Raw genomic sequence first — 22,301 nt, forward strand, 5'->3', positions numbered from 1 at the left:
AAGGTTCACCTTCCAAGAGGACAACGACCCTAAGCACAAAGTCAAGACAACGCAGGAGTGGCTTCGGGACAAGTCTCTGAATGTCCTTGAGTGGCCCAGCCAGAGCCCGGACTTGAACCCGATCTAACATCTCTGGAGAGACCTGAAAATAGCTGTGCAGCGACACTCCCCATCCAACCTGACAGAGCTTGAGAGGATCTGCAGAGAAGAATGGGAGAAACTCCCCAAATACAGGTGTGCCAAGCTTGTAGCGTCATACCCAAGAAGACTCGAGGCTGTAATCGCTGCTTCAACAACGTACTGAGTAAAGGGTCTGAATACTTATGTAAATGTAATATTTCATTTTATTTTTAATACACTTGCAAACATTTCAAAAAATGTGTTTTCCTATGTCATTATGGGGTATTGTGTGTAGACTGATGAGGGGGAAAAAAACGATTTAACCCATTTTAGAATAAGGATGTAACATAACAAAATGTGGAAAAAGTCAAGGGGTCTGAATACTTTACGAATGCACTGTAGTGAGGAGAGAGCCTCTATTTGCACATCATCTCTTGCACATCTATCATTCCAGTGTTAATACTAATTGTAATTATTTTGCACTATGGCCTATTTATTGCCTTACCTCCATAACTTGCTACATTTGAACACACTGTATATATATTTTCTGTTGTATTTTTGACTTTATGTTTTGTTTTACCCCATATGTAACTCTGTGTTGTTGTTTTTATCGCACTACTTTGCTTTATCTTGGCCAGGTCGCAGTTGTAAATGAGAACTTGTTCTCAACTGGCTTACCTGGTTACCGGGGTCGGCAGGTAGCTTAGTGGTTAAGAGCGTTGTACCAGTAACCGAAAGGTCGCTGGTTCTAATCCCCAAGCCGACTAGGTGAAAAATCTGTCGATGTGCCCTTGAGCACTTAACCCTAATTGCTCCTGTAAGTCGCTCTGGATAAGAGCGTCTGCTAAATGACCAATTTATTTGATTTATTATTTAAATAAAGGTTAAAATAAATACATTAATAATAATAATAATTTCTGGTCCACAGTCACTTTTTCAGTGCGTTAAATTTAGTCGTAATTTTTTATTGCAGGCCATCTAGTAATTTGGTCAGGTAAAAATTTAATTTTACTCACATTTCACAATCTGATATAATGGTAGGCAACTTGTTAGGCTTTAAATTAGAGATTTGCTATTTTTTTCATGGTTTTAGGTCAATTTCTAAGCTTTACTGAACTAAGAGCTGTTTGGGAGCCAAATGAAGGTTTCCTCACAGAAAAGACTCGGAATGCCCATCACTAGTAGCCAGTTGATGGGATAACAGTCTGATGGGTTGACATAAATACTTTCCCCAAAACCTTCTCAATTTAATGTTAACTGCAAAGTTGGCTTACCTGGCAGGAGTATATGATGAGTAATTATATCATTTGTATCTATTATTTGCAAACTTTGCCATGAAATGAGCAGCAGCAGTACAGTACCATCACTAGACTGGCACATGAAGGCACACTAGATGTGCAATTAATGGGCCAGATGTTTTCTTCCAGACCCCCCTCCAAAAAAAAGTGTCATCAGATGTGATTTAAGCATTGAAATCGACTCAGAAGATCCATTGTTTCTTTATGAACAATTCTAATTTTGAGAGTGAAAACCCCCAAAAATCAAAAACCAGGAAAAATAAAACTGAGAAAACATCATTTGGGAAAATATAAAACCGAACGGGAAAAAAATAGTTGGGCCCCCATTATAGTTGTTTTATTAACAATTATTTTACAAGGTATATTGACAGAAAACATAGTGCACTACTTTCTCTTGTACACTAAGGACCCGAAGAGTTGCAGGGGAAAGGAGAAGAGAACAATATGCCTATATGAAAGATAGAAAATAAATGAGTAGCTCGCGACAGGTTTCATTTTTTAAAAGTAGCTCTCGTGCTAGAAAAGGTTGGAGACCTGAGCTAGTTACTGACCCTTGCAAATTTGGTCAATTCGACCAAGGTCGGTGACAGCCCTACTACAGTCCTAACAATAACGTTTATTTGGCGACACAAACACAGCTGTCTACAGTAGCTAATTGCACTGTAGGGGTGTAATCGTTAGTCCAAACAGGTGCAAAACGTTTCGTTTTGCAACGAAAACCAGTTTCTATTGGACAAATCCAGGTAGGTCCCTCCCCGTTCCGTTCAGTTTGGTTCTGTTTTGCCAACGAGACGGCGCTAGCTAGCGTTAGCTACTAGCTAACGTTAGCAGACTGACATCCACGGCCAAGCCCTGACCCCATCTACATTGCCGACAAGAACATGTTTCAGATTAAATTATAATATCTTACCACAGCAGCGGTAGTCAGGACACATGCAGTTGTGTATGCCCGAGTCACAACAGGAATCTGTAAATATTCCTGCTGAACAGTCTGATAAGCCATTTTGGACCAACTGAATGCTTCCGGCACTTTCTTGACACGTCATCACAGGGTGCGATAAAGGGGAGTTTCTGTGAGTTTGCATTACATGTCATTGGTTTGTTTATTTTGTTTGAGCGAAACAAAAACCTGTCAATCACATAGTCGATTAAACAATGGCAATCCTTGATTGGTCCTTGTATGTCTCTACAGCGAATAGGATGAAGGGGGAGTGAGATTCTGTCTACAAGGGACCGCCTTTTCTTTAAATAATTTTTCATCCCTCAAGAAGTTCGTTGTTGTTATAGCTCAGTGAAGCATTTAGATAGCTACAGTATTTCAAATATATTCAGTATGTCTGCAAAGTTAACGTACATTGCATTATCTAGTAACCACATCCACCTTTAATCTACATCTTATATTTTTTATATTTTGTGTTTTATTTCTGCTCATATTATTTTATTTATGAAATATTCCACTAAATGAATAAACATAGCAATTAACTTTTGACCAATGACAGCTAACAGTATTTACTCTTCCATCTGCGTTGGGTTCTTACATCTTTCTCAATTTGAGGTCTGGGATGTACACCATGCGATTTTCTTTGCCATAAGGCATTTTCAACACCTTTTCTCTTTCTTTCTCTCTTTGTTTCCTTTCGTTATATTTCCTCGCCACATCCACCAGGTGGGCTTTCACCCTCTCCTTATTTTTCCTCACTTCTACCTTAATCTATGCTGTTTTAGCTCTGAGCAACTCTTTTACTTTGTTCTTCTCCAACATCTCTCTCTCTCTTTCCTCTCCTTTTTCTCCTGCGTTGCCGTGTCTCTCTGGGCACTTCTAGTTTCCATACCTTTACAATGATGGATCATCTAAAAGAGAAAGCCCATGTACAGTACATTCGGAAAGTATTCAGACCCCTTGACTTTTTCCACATTTTGTTATGTTACAGTCTTATTCTAAAATGGATTCAATACTTTTTTCCCTCATCAACCTACACAAAATACCCCATAATGATAAAGCAAAAACAGGTTTTTATAAATTTTTGCAAATGTATAAAAATAAAAAAACGGAAATATCACATTTATATTAGTATTCAGACCCTTTACTCAGTACTTTGTTGAAGCACCTTTTGCAGCGATTACAGCCTCGAGTCTTCTTGGGTATGACGCTACAAGCTTGGTATACCTGTATTTAAAATGTAAATGTAAATGTATTTGGGGAGTTTCTCTCATTCTTCTCTGCAGATCCTCTCAAGCTCTGTCAGGTTGGATGGGGAGCGTCGCTGCACAGCTATTTTCAGGTCTCTCCAGAGATGTTAGATCGGGTTCAAGTCTGGGCTCTGGCTGGGCCACTCAAGGACATTCCTGCATTGTCTTGGCTGTGTGCTTAGGGTCGTTGTCTTGTTGGAAGGTGAACCATCGCCCCAGTCTGAGGTCCTGAGCACTCTGGAGCAGATTTTCGTCAATGATCTCTCTGTACTTTTCTCCGTTCATCTTTCCCTCGATCCTGACTAGTCTCGCTACCGCTGAAAAACATCCCCACAGCATGATGCTGCCACCACCTTGCTTCCCCGTAGGGATGGTACCAGGTTTCCTCCAGACGTGACTCATGGCATTCAGGCCAAAGAGTCCCATCTTGGTTTCATCAGACCAGAGAATCTTGTTTGTCACGGTCTGAGAGTCCTTTAGGTGCCTTTTGGCAACTCCAAGTGGCCTGTCATGTGCCCTTTACTGAGGAGTGGCTTCCGTCTGGCCACTCTGGAGCTCTGTCAGACTGACCACCGGGTTCTTGGTCACCTCCCTGACCAAGGCCCTTCTCCCCCGATTGCTCAGTTTGGCCGGGCAGCCAGCTCTATGAAGAGTCTTGGTGGTTCCAAACTTTTTCCATTTAAGAATGATGAAGGCCACTGTGTTCTTGGGGACCTTCAATGCTGCAGACATTTTTTTGTACCCTTCCCCCGATCTGTGCCTCGACACAATCCTGTCTCAGAGCTCTACGGACAATTCCTTCGACCTCATGGCTTGGTTTTTGCGCTGACATGCACTGTCAACTGTGGGACTTTATATAGACAGGTGTGTGCCTTTCCAAATCATGTCCAATCAATTGAATTTACCACAGGTGGACTCCAATCAAGTTGTAGAAACATCTCAAGGATGATCAATGGAAACAGGATGCACCTGAGCTCAATTTCGAGTATCATAGTAAAGGGTCTGAACACTTATGTAAATAAGGTATTTCTGTTTAATTTCTTTTTTTACCTGTTTTCACTTTGTCATTATGGGGTATTGTGTGTAGATTGATTAGGAAAATGTTTTATTTAATCAATTTTAGAATAAGGCTGTAACGTAACAAAATGTGGAAAATGGGAAGGGGTCTGAATACTTTCCGAATGCACTGTATGTTAGACAATGATCTGAGATATTACTATTACTCCTTCTCTATAGTATGATACTTAGGTGACTTGTGACCTCCCTGAACTTTGACTGGATAAATGGGAGTACTGTACCTGTGCCTGCTATTACTCTCTGAAGCTCAGGACATTCTGCAGCTGGTACAGCTTTATTTCTGCCTCCTTAATCCCCTCCTCCATTTCTCTGTTCTCTTTCACCCATTTCTCTCTTTGCATTCTCTGCATTTCAGTATTCTCTCTCTTTAGAGTTATTCATGTAATTTTAGTTGTTCTACAAACGCTGCATGATGCGACTCTAATGATGATTTGAAAAAAGCCGCTTGAAAAGGCATGAGCTCTGCTTAGTTTTTTGCGCCGGCTGTACACACTTTATCAGTCTCTCATTCACAATTTGACAAGCACTTGATAATGCCTCGAATTTCACGGCGGCATCCCCTTTGTGTGGCTGTAACGCACCCTAAAAAAAATCCATGTCTTTTGGGGCCTGTGGTCGTTGTGCCCTTGGCCCGGAGTGCTGCGTTGTGCCCTTCTCCCTGAGTGCTGCGCGCTCCGAAGTACCTCTTACTCACATGGCTCACCATCACCTGATCAGGTCTTTCTCACAGGCTACAAGTGAAGACAGACACATCAGGGACGCAACTGCGCGCGTCCTTATCCAATTCTGAGGTTCATATTGAAGATATTGGAAGAACTGTCCATATCTACTTTTCGTCAACCAACAAGATGAGTAGGCCTAACGAACAGCAAAAGCACTAGCCTCTGTCAATCTACTATCCCCCATAGTACAAACGTTGACCTATTCTATTCTGTGCGAGAAATAATCTTCCAAACATTGTCTGGGACAGTTGTGGGATGCGATAGATCCCAAATTAATACAACCACTAGCATCAAAAAAACTTTTTTATGGAATGTGGCTGACGCAACAGATCAGAACGTTTAGCTTTAAATGTTGATAAACTATTAGGCTATTTCTTCACACTATAAGCGCAGCAATGCGCACATTGCAGTAGGCTATAAGCACGAATGTTCCATTAGCGGGAAAACACCATTATCAAAAGTGACCGCAAATGCGAGTATGTATGTAATGCTTTTATTATAAAGGTGCATTTTTATGGTGAAAATTATCTTCCCCAAACTTGAAACTCACACAGTGATTCTGTATGCCAGTTAGGCTCTACACCCCTTGTAAAGCGGATTAATGTGCTTAATTTTAGGAAGTTATTTGGCCACTTTAGTTGTGATACAAACCTTATCAAAACATATAGGCCTATGGGCTAGCCTACATGAGGTGTCCCACTGATTCAAAAATGTCACACACAAAAAGGCATTGTTTCTTGCCTTATGCTGGGCATCATTCACAAGTGATAATATATAATTCACACGTGATAGGCTAATATTGTCACCCATCAGACTATTCTTGATTTAATCTTGTCTTTACATATACTAAATAATATGTGTGAAATTTGTTTTGATTTAGAATGGACCATTATCATGCACCTGTTTCGAAACAGGGACAGTGGGAAAAAATACATGTCATCTATGCACTTAAATAGCGAATGGAGGACGCTTTTCCCGTGGTTCATTTTCATGCCAGCCAGGTAGTCTATACTCCTGTTGTAAAGATAAGCAATGTGCTTAATATTAGGAAAGTTGAGAAATAAAAATAGTAGGCCTAGCCTATAGAAAGCTGATGGGATCCTCCTCTTTGGAGGTCATCACTGTTTTCTCGCGCAATTGCATAGCCTAAAGAAATGTTGCGCAACATGAGCTCATGGGCTCTCATGAAGTGTTTGATTAGATTTTCCATTACATTTGCATTGATGTCAGAGTGATTAGAGGGACAATAGGGTGCTGAGTACCAGGCAGTTAGCAAGTTTGGTAGGCTACTAATAACCATCAGCAGCATCAGAGCTTGGAGAAGCCTAATTACCGTGACTAAACAGTCGCGTGGAATTTGACTGCCTTCATGACTCGTGACGGTAATATGGTTACTGTAACAGCCCTACTTCGGAGCAGAGCGCCCATCAAAGGAGTCATCTCAGGGGTGGCGACGGATGTTCAGGTTGAATACCTGAAGATAATTCCTGGTGTGGTTGGTGCCCGGCCTCTGACCCACTGGGTGAATGGAGAAAAATAAGAAAGACTGTCAGTCCTGTTGTTTTTTGGTAAAGAACACCTACCTATGCATGTGAAGCTTGGTTGTTAGATACACTGTAAGAGCTTTCGTCCCAAACTACGGCAGTGTAAAAATTGGTACGGATTTGGACGTTTCAAGTGTGTGCAGACGGACAGAGTATACTGAAGAATGGTGTGTAGAAGGACGACGGTGTTGCAATTGTGGTGGGGATCATGATCCCGAGTTCCTGGAGTGCCCTAAAAGGGTGAAGGAGATTGAGGTGGCAAAAGTTAGAGCGGTCAATCGAATCTCCTATGATGATGATTAAAAGAGTTAAGAAAACAAGTGACCCTTTTGAAGAGACGGTAGTGGATACACCACAGCCTGTAGTAAATGTTTGCTGCCAGTCAAAAGATACCCTGTATGTTAAAAAGGTGGATTTTGTGGCATTCATTGCCATAGTTATAAACTGTACAGCTCAAGTGTCAAAGAACTCAAAGAAACTGGACATCAATGTGGCTGAGGCAGAAAAGATTTTGGGACTTCAGTAGGTGGCGGCATGCACACTCAATTGTGCGAAAGCCAATATATCATAGAAGAAGAAGACGACCACCGACAAAAAGAGCTTGTCTGTTCTTTTGATGTTGAGTCTTTGCCCGACAAAGTGATGTTAGGATATATAAGTTATCCTGTATGAGCTTTTGTGCTGAATAGATTACATTGTTACAGGTGTCAAGCTTATGGGCATGTGGCAGCAGTGTGTAGGAGGGAGGTTCCTAGGTGTGAGAAGTGTGCAGAAAGACATGAGACAAAGGAATGTGTAGCATTGGGGAAATTAGTGGTATGTGTTAATTGTAGGGGTGCCCATTGGGCTGGGGATCAGAAATGTGAGAGTGGCAGGTTGAGGTTTCCAGGGTTAGAGTAGTGCAGAAGTTGTCATATGCTGAGGCAGTGAAGAAAGTAAATGAAGATGGGTCAAAGGGGAGTGATCCTGAGAGGAGTGGTGTGAGTAGTAGATATGTACCAGTACAGAGGGACAAACCAACAAGTGATATACACTACCGGTCAAACGTTTTAGAACACCTACTCATTCAAGGGTTTTTCTTTATTTGAACTCTTTTCTACATTGTAGAATAGTAGTGAAGACATCAAAACTATGAAATAACACATAAGAATCATGTAGTAACCAAAAAAGTGTTAAACAAATCAAAATATATTTTATATTTGAGATTCTTCAAAAAGCCACCCTTTGCCTTGATGAAAGCTTTGCACACTCTTGGCATTCTCTCAACCAGCTTCATGTGGTAGTCACCTGGAATGCATTTCAATTAACAGGTGTGCCTTATTAAAAGTTAATTTGTGAAATTTATTTCCTTCTTAATGTGTTTGAGCCAATCAGTTGTGTTGTGACAAGGTAGGGGGGGGTATACAGAAGAAAGCCCTATTTGGTAAAAGACCAAGTCCATATTATGGCAAGAACAGCTCAAATAAGCAAATAGAAACGACAGTCCATCATTACTTTAAGACATGAAGGTCAGTCAATATGGAACATTTCAAGAACTTTGAAAGTTTCTTCAAGTGCAGTTGCAAAAACCATCAAGCGCTATGAAACTGGCTCTCATGAGGACCGCCACAGGAATGGAAGACCCAGAGTTACCTCTGCTGTAGAGGATAAGTTCATTAGTTACCAGCCTCAGAAATTGCAGACAAAATAAATGCTTCATATAGTTCAAGTAACAGACACATCTCAACATCAACTGTTCAGAGGAGACTGTGTGGATCCGGCCTTCATGGTCTATTTGCTGCAAAGAAACCACTACTAAAGGACATCAATAAGAAGAAGAAGAACTTGCTTGGGTCAAGAAACACAAGCAATGGATATTAGACCGGTGGAAATGTGTCCTTTGGTCTGGAGTCCAAATTAGAGATTTTTGGTTCCAACCGCCGTTGCTTTGTGAGACGCGGTGTGGGTGAACGGATGATCTCTGCATGTGTATTTCCCACCATAAAGCATGGAGGAGGAGGTGTTATGCTGTGGGGGTGCTTTGCTGGTGACACTGTGTGATTTATTTAGAATTCAAGGCATACTTAACCAGCATGGCTACCACAGCATTCTGCAGCGATACGCCATACCATCTGGTTTGGGCTTAGTGGGACTATCATTTGTTTTTCAACAAGACAATGACCCAACACACCTCCAGGCTGTGTAAGGGCTATTTTACCAAGAAGGAGAGTGATGGAGTGCTGCTTCAGATGACCTGGCCTCCACAATCACCCGACCTCAACCCAATTGAGATGGTTTGGGATGAGTCGGACGGCAGAGTGAAGGAAAAGCAGCCAACAAGTGCTCAGCATATGTGGGAACTCCTTCAAGACTGTTGGAAAAGCATTCCAGGTGAAGCTGGTTGATAGAATGCCAAGTGTGTGCAAAGCTGTCATCAAGGCAAAGGGTGGCTATTTGAAGATTATCAAATATAAAAACCCTTGAATGAGTAGGTGTGTCCAAACTTTTGACTGGTACGGTATATATATATATATACTGCTCAAAAAAATAAAGGGAACACTAAAATAACACATCCTAGATCTGAATGAATGAAATAGTCTTATTAAATACTTTTTTCTTTACATAGTTTAATGTGCTGACAACAAAATCACACAAAAATTATCAATGGAAATCAAATTTATCAACCCATGGAGGTCTGGATTTGGAGTCACACTCAACATTAAAGTGGAAAACCACACTACAGGCTGATCCAACTTTGATGTAATGTCCTTAAAACAAGTCAAAATGAGGCTCAGTAGTGTGTGTGGCCTCCACGTGCCTGTATGACCTCCCTATAACGCCTGGGCATGCTCCTGATGAGGTGGCGGATGGTCTCCTGAGGGATCTCCTCCCAGACCTGGACTAAAGCATCCGCCAACTCCTGGACAGTCTGTGGTGCAACGTGGCGTTGGTGGATGGAGCGAGACATGATGTCCCGGATGTGCTCAATTGGATTCAGGTCTGGGGAACGAGTGGGCCAGTCCATAGCATCAATGCCTTCCTCTTGCAGGAACTGCTGACACACTCCAGCCACATGAGGTCTAGCATTGTCTTGCATTAGGAGGAACCCAGGGCCAACCGCACCATCTCGGTACCTAATGGCAGTCAGGCTACCTCTGGCGAGCACATGGAGGGCTGTGCGGCCCCCCAAAGAAATGCCACCCCACACCATGACTGACCCACCGCCAAACCGGTCATGCTGGAGGATGTTGCAGGCAGCAGAACGTTCTCCACGGCGTCTCCAGACTCTGTCACGTCTGTCACATGTGCTCAGTGTGAACCTGCTTTCATCTGTGAAGAGCACAGGGCGCCAGTGGCGAATTTGCCAATCTTGGTGTTCTCTGGCAAATGCCAAACGTCCTGCACGGTGTTGGGCTGTAAGCACAACCCCCACCTGTGGACGTCGGGCCCTCATACCACCCTCATGGAGTCTGTTTCTGACCGTTTGAGCAGACACATGCACATTTGTGGCCTGCTGGAGGTCATTTTGCAGGGCTCTGGCAGTGCTCTGCCTGCTCCTCCTTGCACAAAGGCGGAGGTAGCGGTCCTGCTGCTGGGTTGTTGCCCTCCTACGGCCTCCTCCACGTCTCCTGATGTACTGGCCTGTCTCCTGGTAGCGCCTCCATGCTCTGGACACTACGCTGACAGACACAGCAAACCTTCTTGCCACAGCTCGCATTGATGTGCCATCCTGGATGAGCTGCACTACCTGAGCCACTTGTGTGGGTTGTAGACTCCGTCTCATGCTACCACTAGAGTGAAAGCACCGCCAGCATTCAAAAGTGACCAAAACATCAGCCAGGAAGCATAGGAACTGAGAAGTGGTCTGTGGTCACCACCTGCAGAACCACTCCTTTATTGGGGGTGTCTTGCTAATTGCCTATAATTTCCACCTGTTTTCTATTCCATTTGCACAACAGCATGTGAAATTTATTGTCAATCAGTGTTGCTTCCTAAGTGGACAGTTTGATTTCACAGAAGTGTGATTGACTTGGAGTTACATTGTGTTGTTTAAGTGTTCCCTTTATTTTTTGGAGCAGTATATATATATATATATATATATACACACACAGTGAGGGAAAAAAGTATTTGATCCCCTGCTGATTTTGTACGTTTGCCCACTGACAAAGAAATGATCAGTCTATAATTTTAATGGTAGGTTTATTTGAACAGTGAGAGACAGAATAACAACAAAAAATCCAGAAAAACACATGTCAAAAATGTTATGAATTGATTTGCATTTTAATGAGGGAAATAAGTATTTGACCCCCTCTCAATCAGAAAGATTTCTGGCTCCCAGGTGTCTTTTATACAGGTAACGAGCTGAGATTAGGAGCACACTCTTAAAGGGAGTGCTCCTAATCTCAGTTTGTTACCTGTATAAAAGACACCTGTCCACAGAAGCAATCAATCAATCAGATTCCAAACTCTCCACCATGGCCAAGACCAAAGAGCTCTCCAAGGACGTCAGGGACAAGATTGTAGACCTACACAAGGCTGGAATGGGCTACAAGACCATCGCCAAGCAGCTTGGTGAGAAGGTGACAACAGTTGGTGCGATTATTCGCAAATGGAAGAAACACAAAATAACTGTCAATCTCCCTCAGCCTGGGGCTCCATGCAAGATCTCACTTCGTGGAGTTGCAATGATCATGAGAACGGTGAGGAATCAGCCCATAACTACACGGGAGGATCTTGTCAATGATCTCAAGGCAGCTGGGACCATAGTCACCAAGAAAACAATTGGTAACACACTACGCCATTAAGGACTGAAATCCTGCAGCGCCCGCAAGGTCCCCCTGCTCAAGAAAGCACATATACAGGGCCGTCTGAAGTTTGCCAATGAACATCTGAATGATTCAGAGGAGAACTGGGTGAAAGTGTTGTGGTCAGATGAGACCAAAATGGAGCTCTTTGGCATCAACTCAACTCGCCGTGTTTGGAGGAGGAGGAATGCTGCCTATGACCCCAAGAACACCATCCCCACCGTCAAACATGGAGGTGGAAACATTATGCTTTGGGGGTGTTTTTCTGTTAAGGGGACAGGACAACTTCACCGCATCAAAGGGACGATGGACGGGGCCATGTACTGTCAAATCTTGGGTGAGAACCTCCTTCCCTTAGCCAGGGCATTGAAAATGGGTCATGGATGGGTATTCCAGCATGACAATGACCCAAAATACACAGCCAAGGCAACAAAGGAGTGGCTCAAGAAGAAGCACATTAAGGTCCTGGAGTGGCCTAGCCAGTCTCCAGACCTTAATCCCATAGAAAATCTGTGGAGGGAGCTGAAGGTTCAAGTTGCCAAACGTCAGCCTCGAAACCTTAATGACTTGGAGAAGATCTGCAAAGAGGAGTGGGACAAAATCCCTCCTGAGATGTGTGCAAACCTGGTGGCCAACTACAAGAAACGTCTGACCTCTGTGATTGCCAACAAGTGTTTTGCCACCAAGTACTAAGTCATGTTTTGCAGAGGGGTCAAATACTTATTTCCCTCATTAAAATGCAAATCAATTTATAACATTTTTGACATGTGTTTTTCTGGATTTTTGTTTTGTTATTCTGTCTCTCACTGTTCAAATAAACCTACCATTAAAATTATAGACTGATCATGTCTTTGTCAGTGGGCAAACATACAAAATCAGCAGGGGATCAAGTACTTTTTTCCCTCACTGTATATATATATATTTTTTATATATAATTTTTTCTCAACCAAAGTATTGACCTTATTTAAGATCCCGGAAACAAAACAATGTTGAACGTTGTTTTGTGGGGGACTTCCGTTGTGGCGTTCTTGCCGTTTTGCAAACGTCAGCTAGCAAGCTCAAAATGTCGTGGGATCATACCAAGAAAAACCTTTCAAAGTCGAATGGCAAGTCTGTGCCACATCCGCGGATTATTCAAGAGTGGGAGGACGATATGAAAAAATTGCCACATATCACCTACTAAGTCATCTTCAATTATTTTGTCTCTCGTGTGGATGGGTCAGAGATGAGGAGCTACACAAAAGCACAGAGACATATCAATACCTCCACAGCGGCAAAGTTGGGCGGTTGCTTATTCACCGTCTTGAGGATGACAACCTGGTATTCTTCAAAGCAGTCAGAGCAAAACACATCATTACATTTTACATTTTAGTCATTTAGCAGACGCTCTTATCCAGAGCGACTTACAGTTAGTGAGTGCATACATTTTTTCATACATCATCATTCTGCCTGGATTCTTGTATCATCTGTCGGCACGGTGGAGATTCTTGTGTTGCAGGGCAGGTCGAAGTCTTGCAGTCATGCAGCTACAATACTATCGAAGGTAGCTCGCTGGCTTTTTGTTTATCATAACTTGCCCTTTCTATGACTGATACGTTTGATGTTATCTAGTTACTTAGCTAGCTAATTGTGATGATACCATACCGCTGACCAGAACTGATAACCTTACAGTAACTATTACAACATAACATCCACACACAGTTCTTGGTTTCAATGGCTCATTGTATAAGTATTTCAGTCTAATCTCAAATGGCAATGAGGTAGGTACAGAATCAAGGTGAATTTTACAATCAAATAGGAAATTACCAACATAACCTAAACCTACTAGTTAAAAGGGAACTGTGTAAACTAGTCAACTGTGAACACCATGTAAACTAGTGTTATGTACTGTAATTGACTATTCTAACAGTAGTTTTTTGTTGAAGGTGCAGAATGCTGTGTATGGAGGATTGACAGGGGTGTCCTGTACAGATGAGCAATGCCAGTGGAACTTGGGGACGCAGCGGAATTTAGCTCCAAAAAGGTTGAGCGAGATCTGTTGAGTTCTCTGACAGCACCCCGGCCGCTTCTCCATCTCTACCTCCAACCCCTGCGTACCACTCCCACAACGCACTTAAGAGTTTGGAAGGGGCCAATGTTCCAGTGGGAGCCTTCTGCACAAGTGCATCAAAGCTAAACCAAACAGTCATCAGGTTCCAGCAGCAGCCACACAGCTACAGTAGCCTCATGGTGAACACGGCATCAACATGCAGTGTCAGAAATGCTTGTCATTTTATGACGTTTATGTTAAGCTGGAGGAGTGTAAATGTCCCAGCTTGGAGGAGGTCACTAAAGCACAGAGTGCCTCCTATGCGTGGTATGACGCACTTAAACTTCGGATCACTGCTAGCTCAGCAAAGAAGGTTCCTGTGCGCACCTCAACAAATCCTGACCACTTTGTGCAGGAGCATCTCTTCCCCAGGTTCCATGGGAACTCAGCAACCACATATGGCAAGGAGAATGAGCAGGTGGCCAAATGTTCTGAGTAAGAAGTGTGAGTCTCTGGCAAACTCTAATGGAGCATGTGGGTACTACATGCAGGTGCAAATGGGCATGTTCTGCACAGGACTGGAGAGATGCAAACTGCTATCTGGGCTGGTTGTTGTTGTGCCTTTTGATGTGAAGTTCTGTGCTGATGTTATCCTTAAACTGAAGGCATTCTTTTTCCCACTTATGCTGCCAAGGATAGTAGATGAGTTCATCAGGCAGACTAACTGGGCTCCAAATATGTTCATCTATGTGGTATCTAGGCTCGGGGCCTAATACTTTGTTTTTTAAAATAGTTCTTATATTTTGTGCCTTGTAAAGCTTTCTGTCAGCTGTACCTTATCTAAGCATAACTATTGATTGGTGTTTTTTTGTCTTGCACAGTTCTCTTCATATGCACATTTACCTGATTATATTTGCATAATTCTTCTTGGCGTTTTTAATGTCTTGCCTTGTACAGCTCTCTTCATATATGCTTATCTAATGCCTGAGGATAACTCCTTATGATTTATGAATATTTTAGTTGTACCTTGTATAGCTCTTTATTTTCATATGGCACTTCATGAACTTATCTAAGCATACCGTAACTCATCTTGCACTTGGCAAATTATGGCGTTAATAAAAACATTATGAAATTTCACTTTGTTGACATTTTCTTTGATACATAACATTTTGAAATGAAGGATGAGGAAGCATGTCTAAGGGTTTCAAATGTGTTTTCAGTTTGATTATGGGTTTGGTTTTCAAGGGCACAAATTAAGAAAAGAGTGTGGCACTTGATAAACAGTTGTCTTCCCTCTTGGTCTGTTAGAGACATTTTGGTATTGAAGAAAATGTATTTTAAATAGATTTAAGAAGGCATGATAGCAGCACCTAGTGGATGCCTGTAATTATCAGGAACAGGAAAAGTTACAGTACATTTCAAATGTAGGAACATTAATGATTCAGATTAAACAGGAAACACACACACACACACATATACATAGTACCAGTCAAAGGTTTGGACACACCTACTCATTCAAGGGTTTTTCTTTATTTGTACAATTTTTTACGTTGTAGAATAATAGTGAAAACATAAAAATTATGAAATAACACTTATGGAATCATGTAGTAACCAAAAAAGTGTTAAACAAATCAAAATATATTTTATATTTGAGATTCTTCAAATAGCCATCCTTTGCCTTGATTACAGCTTTGCACACACTTGGCATTCTATCAACCAGATTCACCTGGAATGCTTTTCCAACAATCTTGGAGTTCCCACATATGCTGAGCACTTGTTGGCTGCTTTTCCTTCACTCTGCCGTCCGACTCATCCCAAACCATCTCAATTGGGTTGAGGTCGGGGGATTGTGGAGGCCAGGTCATCTGATGCAGCACTCCATCACTCTCCTTCTTCGTAAAATAGCCCTTACACAGCCTGGAGGTGTGTTGGGTCATTGTCCTGTTGAAAAACACATGATAGTCCCACTAAGCCCAAACCAGATGGGATGGCGTATCGCTGCAGAATGCTGTGGTAGCCATGCTGGTTAAGTGTGCCTTGAATTCTAAATAAATCACAGACAGTGTCACCAGCAAAGCACCCCCACACCATAACACCTCCTCCTCCATGCTTTACGGTGGGAACCACACATGCGGAGATCGTCCGTTCACCCACACCGCGTCTCACAACGACACGGCAGTTGGAACCAAAAATCTCAAATTTGGACTCCAAACCAAAGGACAAATTTCCACCGGTCTAATGTCCATTGCTCGTGTTTCTTGGCCCAATCAGGTCTCTTCTTCTTATTGGTGTCCTTTAGTAGTGGTTTCTTTGCAGCAATTCGACCAAACTCCTTACATTCAGGCTCCAATCAGACCCTACACCCAAACGAGGGCACTACGTTCATCCACCTCTGGCCTGCTAGCCCCCCTACCTCTACGGAAGCACAGTTCCCGCTCAGCCCAGTCAAAGCTATTCGCTGCTCTGGCACCCCAATAGTGGAACAAGCTCCCCCACGACGCCAGGACAGCGGAGTCACTGACCACCTTCCGGAGACACTTAAAACCCTACCTCTTTAAGGAATATCTGGAATAGTATAAAAGTAATCCTTCTACCCCTCCCTTCCCCCCCATGATTTTATTTATTTTTAATTTAAAAAATAAAAGTGGTTGTCCCACTGGCTATCATAAGTTGAATGCACCAATTTGTAAGTCGCTCTGGATAAGAGCGTCTGCTAAATGATGTAAATGAAGTCCTGATTCACACAGTCCCCTCTGAACAGTTGATGTTGAGATGTGTCTGTTACTTGAACTCATTTATTTGGACTGCAATTTCTGAGGCTGGTAACTCTAATGAACTTATCCTCTGCAGCAGAGGTAACTCTGGGTCTTCCATTCCTGTGGCGGTCCTCATGAGAGCCAGTTTCATCAAAGCACTTGATGGTTTTTGCGACTGCACTTGAAGAAACTTTCAACGTTTTTGACATTTTCCATATTGACTGACCTTCATGTCTTAAAGTAATGATGGACTGTTGTTTCTATTTGCTGATTTGAGCTGTTCTTGACATAATATGGACTTGGTCTTTTACCAAATAGGGCTTTCTTCTGTATACCCCCCCCCCCCCATGAAGCTGGTTGAGAGAATGCCAAGAGTGTGCAAAGCGGTCATCAAGGCAAAGGGTGGCTATTTGAAGAATCTCAAATATAAAATATATTTTGATTTGTTTAACACTTTTTGGGTTAATACATGATTCCATATGTGTTATTTCATACTTTTGATGTCTTCACTATTAATCTACAATGTAAAAAAATATTAAAAAATAAAGAAAAACCCTTGAATGAGTAGGTGTGTCCAAACTTTTGACTGACAGTGTATATACACACAGTATCTCAGGTGGATGAAATTATAGTGTATAAAGTTACATTTCAGATGTATGAACATTTTCACTGCTCACTCGGCATCCTCATGGATGATCTCCCCCTGCATGTTAACAAGTGCTGCACAAATTCTAAGGACTTTGTCCATTTTGTGTGTCAGGTTGATGGGAACAGTCTGGGAGAGGATTTTGAACACCTAGATTCGTCTGATAACGCTCTCAACATGTATACGCACATTAGCTATCCTTCTCGTGCTTGTGACATCCTCGTCAGACAGCTGGTCTCCTTTCTGAGTGAAGGCTGGTATGGCAAGGTTTACCTTCCTCTCTTACAGCAGATCTCGGATCCTGAAGCCCCGGTCTGCGATAACTTCATCGCCAGAGCTAAGGTATTCCAGGAAGCCAGAGTTTTGGTGATGAACTTGTCACTGTATCTGCCTCCATATGCAGGAGAAATTAACATAACGAGTCCACATGGAGCAACGCAACCAAATACTTGAGACTATTGCTGGAATAATAGTGGCTGTATGACTTCCCTCTAGAAGCGATATTGTGTGCTTTCTGAAGAGTGGTTTCAGAGCAGTCGATGATGCAAGTGGTGTTGGGGAACCTCTCTTTGAAGCACTGAGGCATTGTGTTCTGTATTGTCTCGCTCGGCAGCCATGGAATATAGATCCTCATGTGCTCCTCCATTGTGTCAATCCAGTTGGAAAGGATTCTGCTCACTACTCCCTTGGACACAGCAAAGCACTCAGCAAGATCACCCTGGAGTAGCTTCAGCTTCATCAAGGTTATCAGTATTTGATCAGTGATATGCATTTTGAAGTTAGCCATGTAGAATTTCTGCAGAAATGCTACATGGTCAAAAAAAACACTAAGAGGAAGGCCAGTATACAACAATGTGCTAGTGTCATTCTTCAGGATGGTGTGGGTCAATGGCTCTGCACCACCACATTGGGTTTGTTTGTGGCAGGTGGGCTTGTTGACTGGTTTTCTTGACACGTAGCTGTGATCAGTATGAATAATGTATGCACTCACTAACTGTAAGTCGCTCTGAATAAGAGCATCTGCTAAATGACTAAAATGTAAAATGTAAATCAGTCAGTGCTGGAACCTCCCATTAAGTATCAGCATATTTATGCTGCGGTGCCAAGTGAGTAAGCAACAGTAGTAGGCAACAATTAGCAAGCTACAGTATGTTAGGACTTAGGAGTGGCTACCTACTACTAACATAGTTAGCTAAGCTAGCTAGCTTCTGCCTGATTCAGGACACCCTATCTGTGACAATACCTAGCGAGTAGCAGCTAGCTAACAGCTACAGTACCTGTATGTGTAGATGTCCTGATGAGATGTCGACTTCTGGTCTGTACTGGAGCATCATAGCCCAGCCACTTCTCAGGGAAAGGATGCTCTGTGATAGAACACACATAGGGTCGGTTTGGTGGTTTTAATCGAACGTTCGCAGAGCCTATTTTGATTTTAATCGAACGTTCGCAGAGCCTATTTTGACTGGAATTATGCTTAGAATTCCATTTCGCCTAAATGGCACAATTTTTTTTAGTACTTTTCATATTACCACTACAATCTGTTCTTAGGACGAAACTGAAGAAGAAAAAAAACGTGTGTATAAAGTAAACATCTGCACCTCGATGGTGTCAATTGTGCCTTATGTCTGCGTAATGATGAAAACGTATATTTCTGGTCTAGTGACCGATGACAACCGAGCTCGCTGCCCAGACTTATATAATTACAAAGAGGAGATTCACCTGATTAAAATAGTGTCCGACTTGAAAAAAATCAAAATATACACATTGAGAGATATTTTGAGAATGGGACGACCTCATAGTTCCATGAGTAATTTTTTGTTGTTGTTGTTGACGTTTTAACTACCAGCATGGGCAGGTCTCATTGCCAACAATAGCGAAGCAGGCATTGTGACGTTGAACAATGGGCTGTGAATAAAACATTCCGAAGGCGAGTTGGTGCCACGGTGTTCAATAGAACTAATGCCCTAAAACGAGGCCTGTTTTTTCGTGATTACTTCCAAACTACGACAAGCAGCTGGGACATATGGTAATATTATGAAACTGGGCTACACGGCGGATGCAGTTAACTACTTTTTATCCGAAAAAAACGGTGTTAAAAATGTCATGTGTCCAGCCTATCCTTAGGAGGTGGGTGCACATCAAAAGGCGCCTCACAACTGCACTCGCTCCTAAAAAAAGTTCGGTGGTCAAAACACTCCTGCTCCATGAACAGCTTCCGTTTCTGACAGTTATTGTGGCATCCCCTTACTGAACATAAAATGCCCGTTTTGCGTGAATCCATGTTGGGAAAGTTGTGAGAAGCAATACTGAGTTAGTTAGCTAACTAGCTTGCTGCGAACTATTGGCCGGAAGTGCTTCATCAGAAGTCCTCCACACAAAAAACTAAATAGACCCCGCCCATATTTCCGTTGAAAATAAGGTGAATACTCCAGTCTAGTAGGTGGCGGTAATACAACATTTATTGGATGTCAACCGCCGTTAAACCCCATTGAAGAAGAAGAGGAAAGAGAAAAAGAAGAAGAAAATAAGACAAAGAGCGCGGGAAATTTGGAAATGGCGGAGTACAGAACATGTGAGGGTAAGTAGCAAAGTAATAGTAGGTGGCGGTAATGCACCATAACGTTGGATGCCAACCGCAGGTAAACCCCACTGAAGAAGAAGCAAAGTAATAACACAATTATTAATTGTTTACGAAGAGAAATTCCAGTTTATGTGTATACTAGTTTGTTTGAAATATTCGTATAAATTGTTGCCTATCCATAAACGCCAATATTATGTGTTTCGCACTGAAATATATTCCTGGACGCGTCCGTACTTCTTCGTAGTAACGTTAGACGATGTAACGTTAGGTAGCCAAATATATTGATAATTCATCTGTGACTATACTAACTAGCTAGTTAGCCTAATTGTTTCCTAGGTCAGGAAGGTGTCCATCTAGAAATGGCTTGTGTGATATGTTTTGGAATATTTTGTGCAATATTACAGTATGTCAGTTGATAGCTAGTTATTTTATTGCCATAAACCAGAGGTTGACTATAAAAAGGTATTATTGTTGACGTTAACGTTATCCAACCAGATCATAAAGTCTGACAACACATTCCTATTTAGCAACAACACATTTTACAACCAGAGGTAAGGAGAGAATGAGCAGGTGTAAATGTTTTGATTGTTTTATTTTGGGGTGAATTGCTAAAGGTAGGCTAAACTAACATACAGAGCACATTACAGTCAAGAGGATAACACATTATATAAAACTTAGGCCTTATTTCAAATGTGGTCCTTGAAGGAATAGACAGAAAGCAGTATTAATCAATATAAATACAGAGTTCTGCTATCCCAATGTAAACACAATATTCTGCCTTTTTTCTAGAGGAGGCAATGTCTCCCTCCTCCCTCAAGCTGTACGAGGCACAGTTCTTTGGTTTCACCCCACAGACCTGCATGGTGAGGGTATACAGCGCCTTTCAGGACTGCCTGAATGAATTACTGCTTGTCGTAGAAGCGGTGTTTGTGAGAAAACTAAGAGGGACTGAGCCCAATGGAGAGCAACTACATTCAAGGGCAAGAGAATGCACCCAAAAGTTGCAGATATTCCTTCAAGAACGCTTCAAACATCTGTCTTGTCGCATGGAAACTGTTTTGGTCAACAATGTCCTCTCAGTCCCCCCTAATGTGTTGTTACCTGATGACCAGCCACACAAAAAGTACTTTCAACGTTTAGAGGAGGTTCTTAATCTGGAGTCTTCCCTGGCGGAGCTGAAACAGGTGTACCAGGCAGAGGTGTGTGCCAGGCAGGCCTTGCTGGCTGAACTGGAGGAGCAGAGAGAGGTCCAAGAGCAGCTGGATGGAATCCTGAGGTGGATTGCAGAACTACAGGCAGCGTGGATGCAGGAGGGAATGGGAAGCTTCCATGACAGCTTCCCTGTGACGATGCAATCGGTCAAGAAAATGCAGGCTGTCATTGGAGAGGTCAATAAGCAAAGGACTGGATGAGGACTCGGCAGTGGGATGGAACCACATGGTGTAAAATACTTAGTGGTGCTTTGAGAAGGGTAGGTCACAGGTGTAACAACATTCAGACTTGGAATAGCTCCCCCTGTCCGACATAAGACACAAATAGAATTCTATGCCTTTGGATGTATGAACAATTATACAATTCGTCAGACCCAAGTGTTATCAGCAAGAATGTGAGCACTTTTGAAACAATTATTAATCTTTGTTTTGATTTATTTCCTTTTTCATGGCTTTCTATACATTGTAAATCCACAAAATGTGAATAGTAACAGAGGCTCAAGCTGGTAGTATTTTTTGAATCTCCCAGTCTTAAAGAGGACGTTCACCCATTTTTACATGTGACCTTATTTTCACTCTTTCTGTGCTTGTAGTTGATCCCCCAAACTGTTAAAAAAAATTATATATTTTGTTTAGTTAGTCATCACTTGCCATAGACTACATTGCATTATGAAAATGTGTCTAAGCATGTTATAAAACGTTCCAAAACACTCAAAACTAACTCATTTCAGAATCTCATTCTGGATAATGTCTCTGCACTCAAAAATTCCTCTGTCCCATAAATCCATATTTACATTTTAGTCATTTAGCAGACGCTCTTATCCAGAGCGACTTACAAATTATATTTGCAAAGTTTTGTTGTTGTAAACAGCATCATTCAAACATAGATTTATGGCACAGTGGGAGAAAAAATGAAAATACAATTGAGTGCAGGGACATAATCCAGAATGAGATTCTGATGTAATAGGAGTTGGTTTGGAGTGTTATGGAGCGTTTTAAACACATTTATATAATGCATTGTAGTCAATGGCAAGTCATGACCCATCAAAATGTGACAACCAATTTTCTCTGTAACAAAACAAAATATCAAAAAACTGTTTGGGGGATCAACTACAAGCACAGAAAGAGTGAAAATACCACATGTTAAAATGGGTGAACTTCCCCTGTAACTCTGGATCTTTGAAAAGCATTTTTTTGGAGCCATAGTCACCACCAGGGGGAAGCATTGTTTTGTTATTGCATCTCAAAAAACAATTGACGAAGCAGTGCGTTTGTACTGTGTGAATTATTTTGATTCTTTGTCCTGTAATATATTTTAGGCACTATCATTATAAACATTTAAC

The 22,301-nt window shown here is 42.0% G+C and overlaps 2 protein-coding genes across 4 annotated transcripts in view; one reads left to right on the plus strand and one right to left on the minus strand.

Annotated features, from left to right (window-relative positions):
- LOC311142955 (derlin-2) overlaps positions 1-19,521 on the minus strand; it is a 37,634-nt gene extending 18,113 nt beyond the window's left edge. Inside the window, exons 1-2 of one of the 3 annotated variants that reach the window (XM_084178725.1) lie at positions 18,886-19,521; positions 18,444-18,530 (exon numbers count right to left, since the gene is read on the minus strand). In XM_084178725.1, coding sequence (XP_084034851.1) covers positions 18,444-18,530; positions 18,886-18,963 — 165 coding nt within the window. In that variant the 5' untranslated portion in view covers positions 18,964-19,521. Of the gene's footprint in view, positions 1-2,328; positions 2,462-18,443; positions 18,562-18,885 lie in introns of those variants that run through there. The other 2 variants (XM_084178723.1, XM_084178724.1) reach the window with 2 other exon arrangements.
- A 198-nt stretch (positions 19,522-19,719) lies between these two features.
- LOC311142400 (protein MIS12 homolog) lies at positions 19,720-21,159 on the plus strand (the record flags this gene model as incomplete). Its single annotated transcript, XM_084178047.1, has 2 exons — positions 19,720-19,744; positions 20,537-21,159. The coding sequence occupies 2 exons, from the start codon at positions 19,720-19,722 to the stop codon at positions 21,157-21,159; spliced, it is 648 nt and encodes a 215-aa protein (XP_084034173.1).
- Positions 21,160-22,301: the final 1,142 nt, after the last annotated feature.

Source organism: Coregonus lavaretus (assembly GCF_964263955.1).
Source record: "Coregonus lavaretus genome assembly, chromosome: 15".
Lineage (NCBI taxonomy): Eukaryota > Metazoa > Chordata > Actinopteri > Salmoniformes > Salmonidae > Coregonus > Coregonus lavaretus.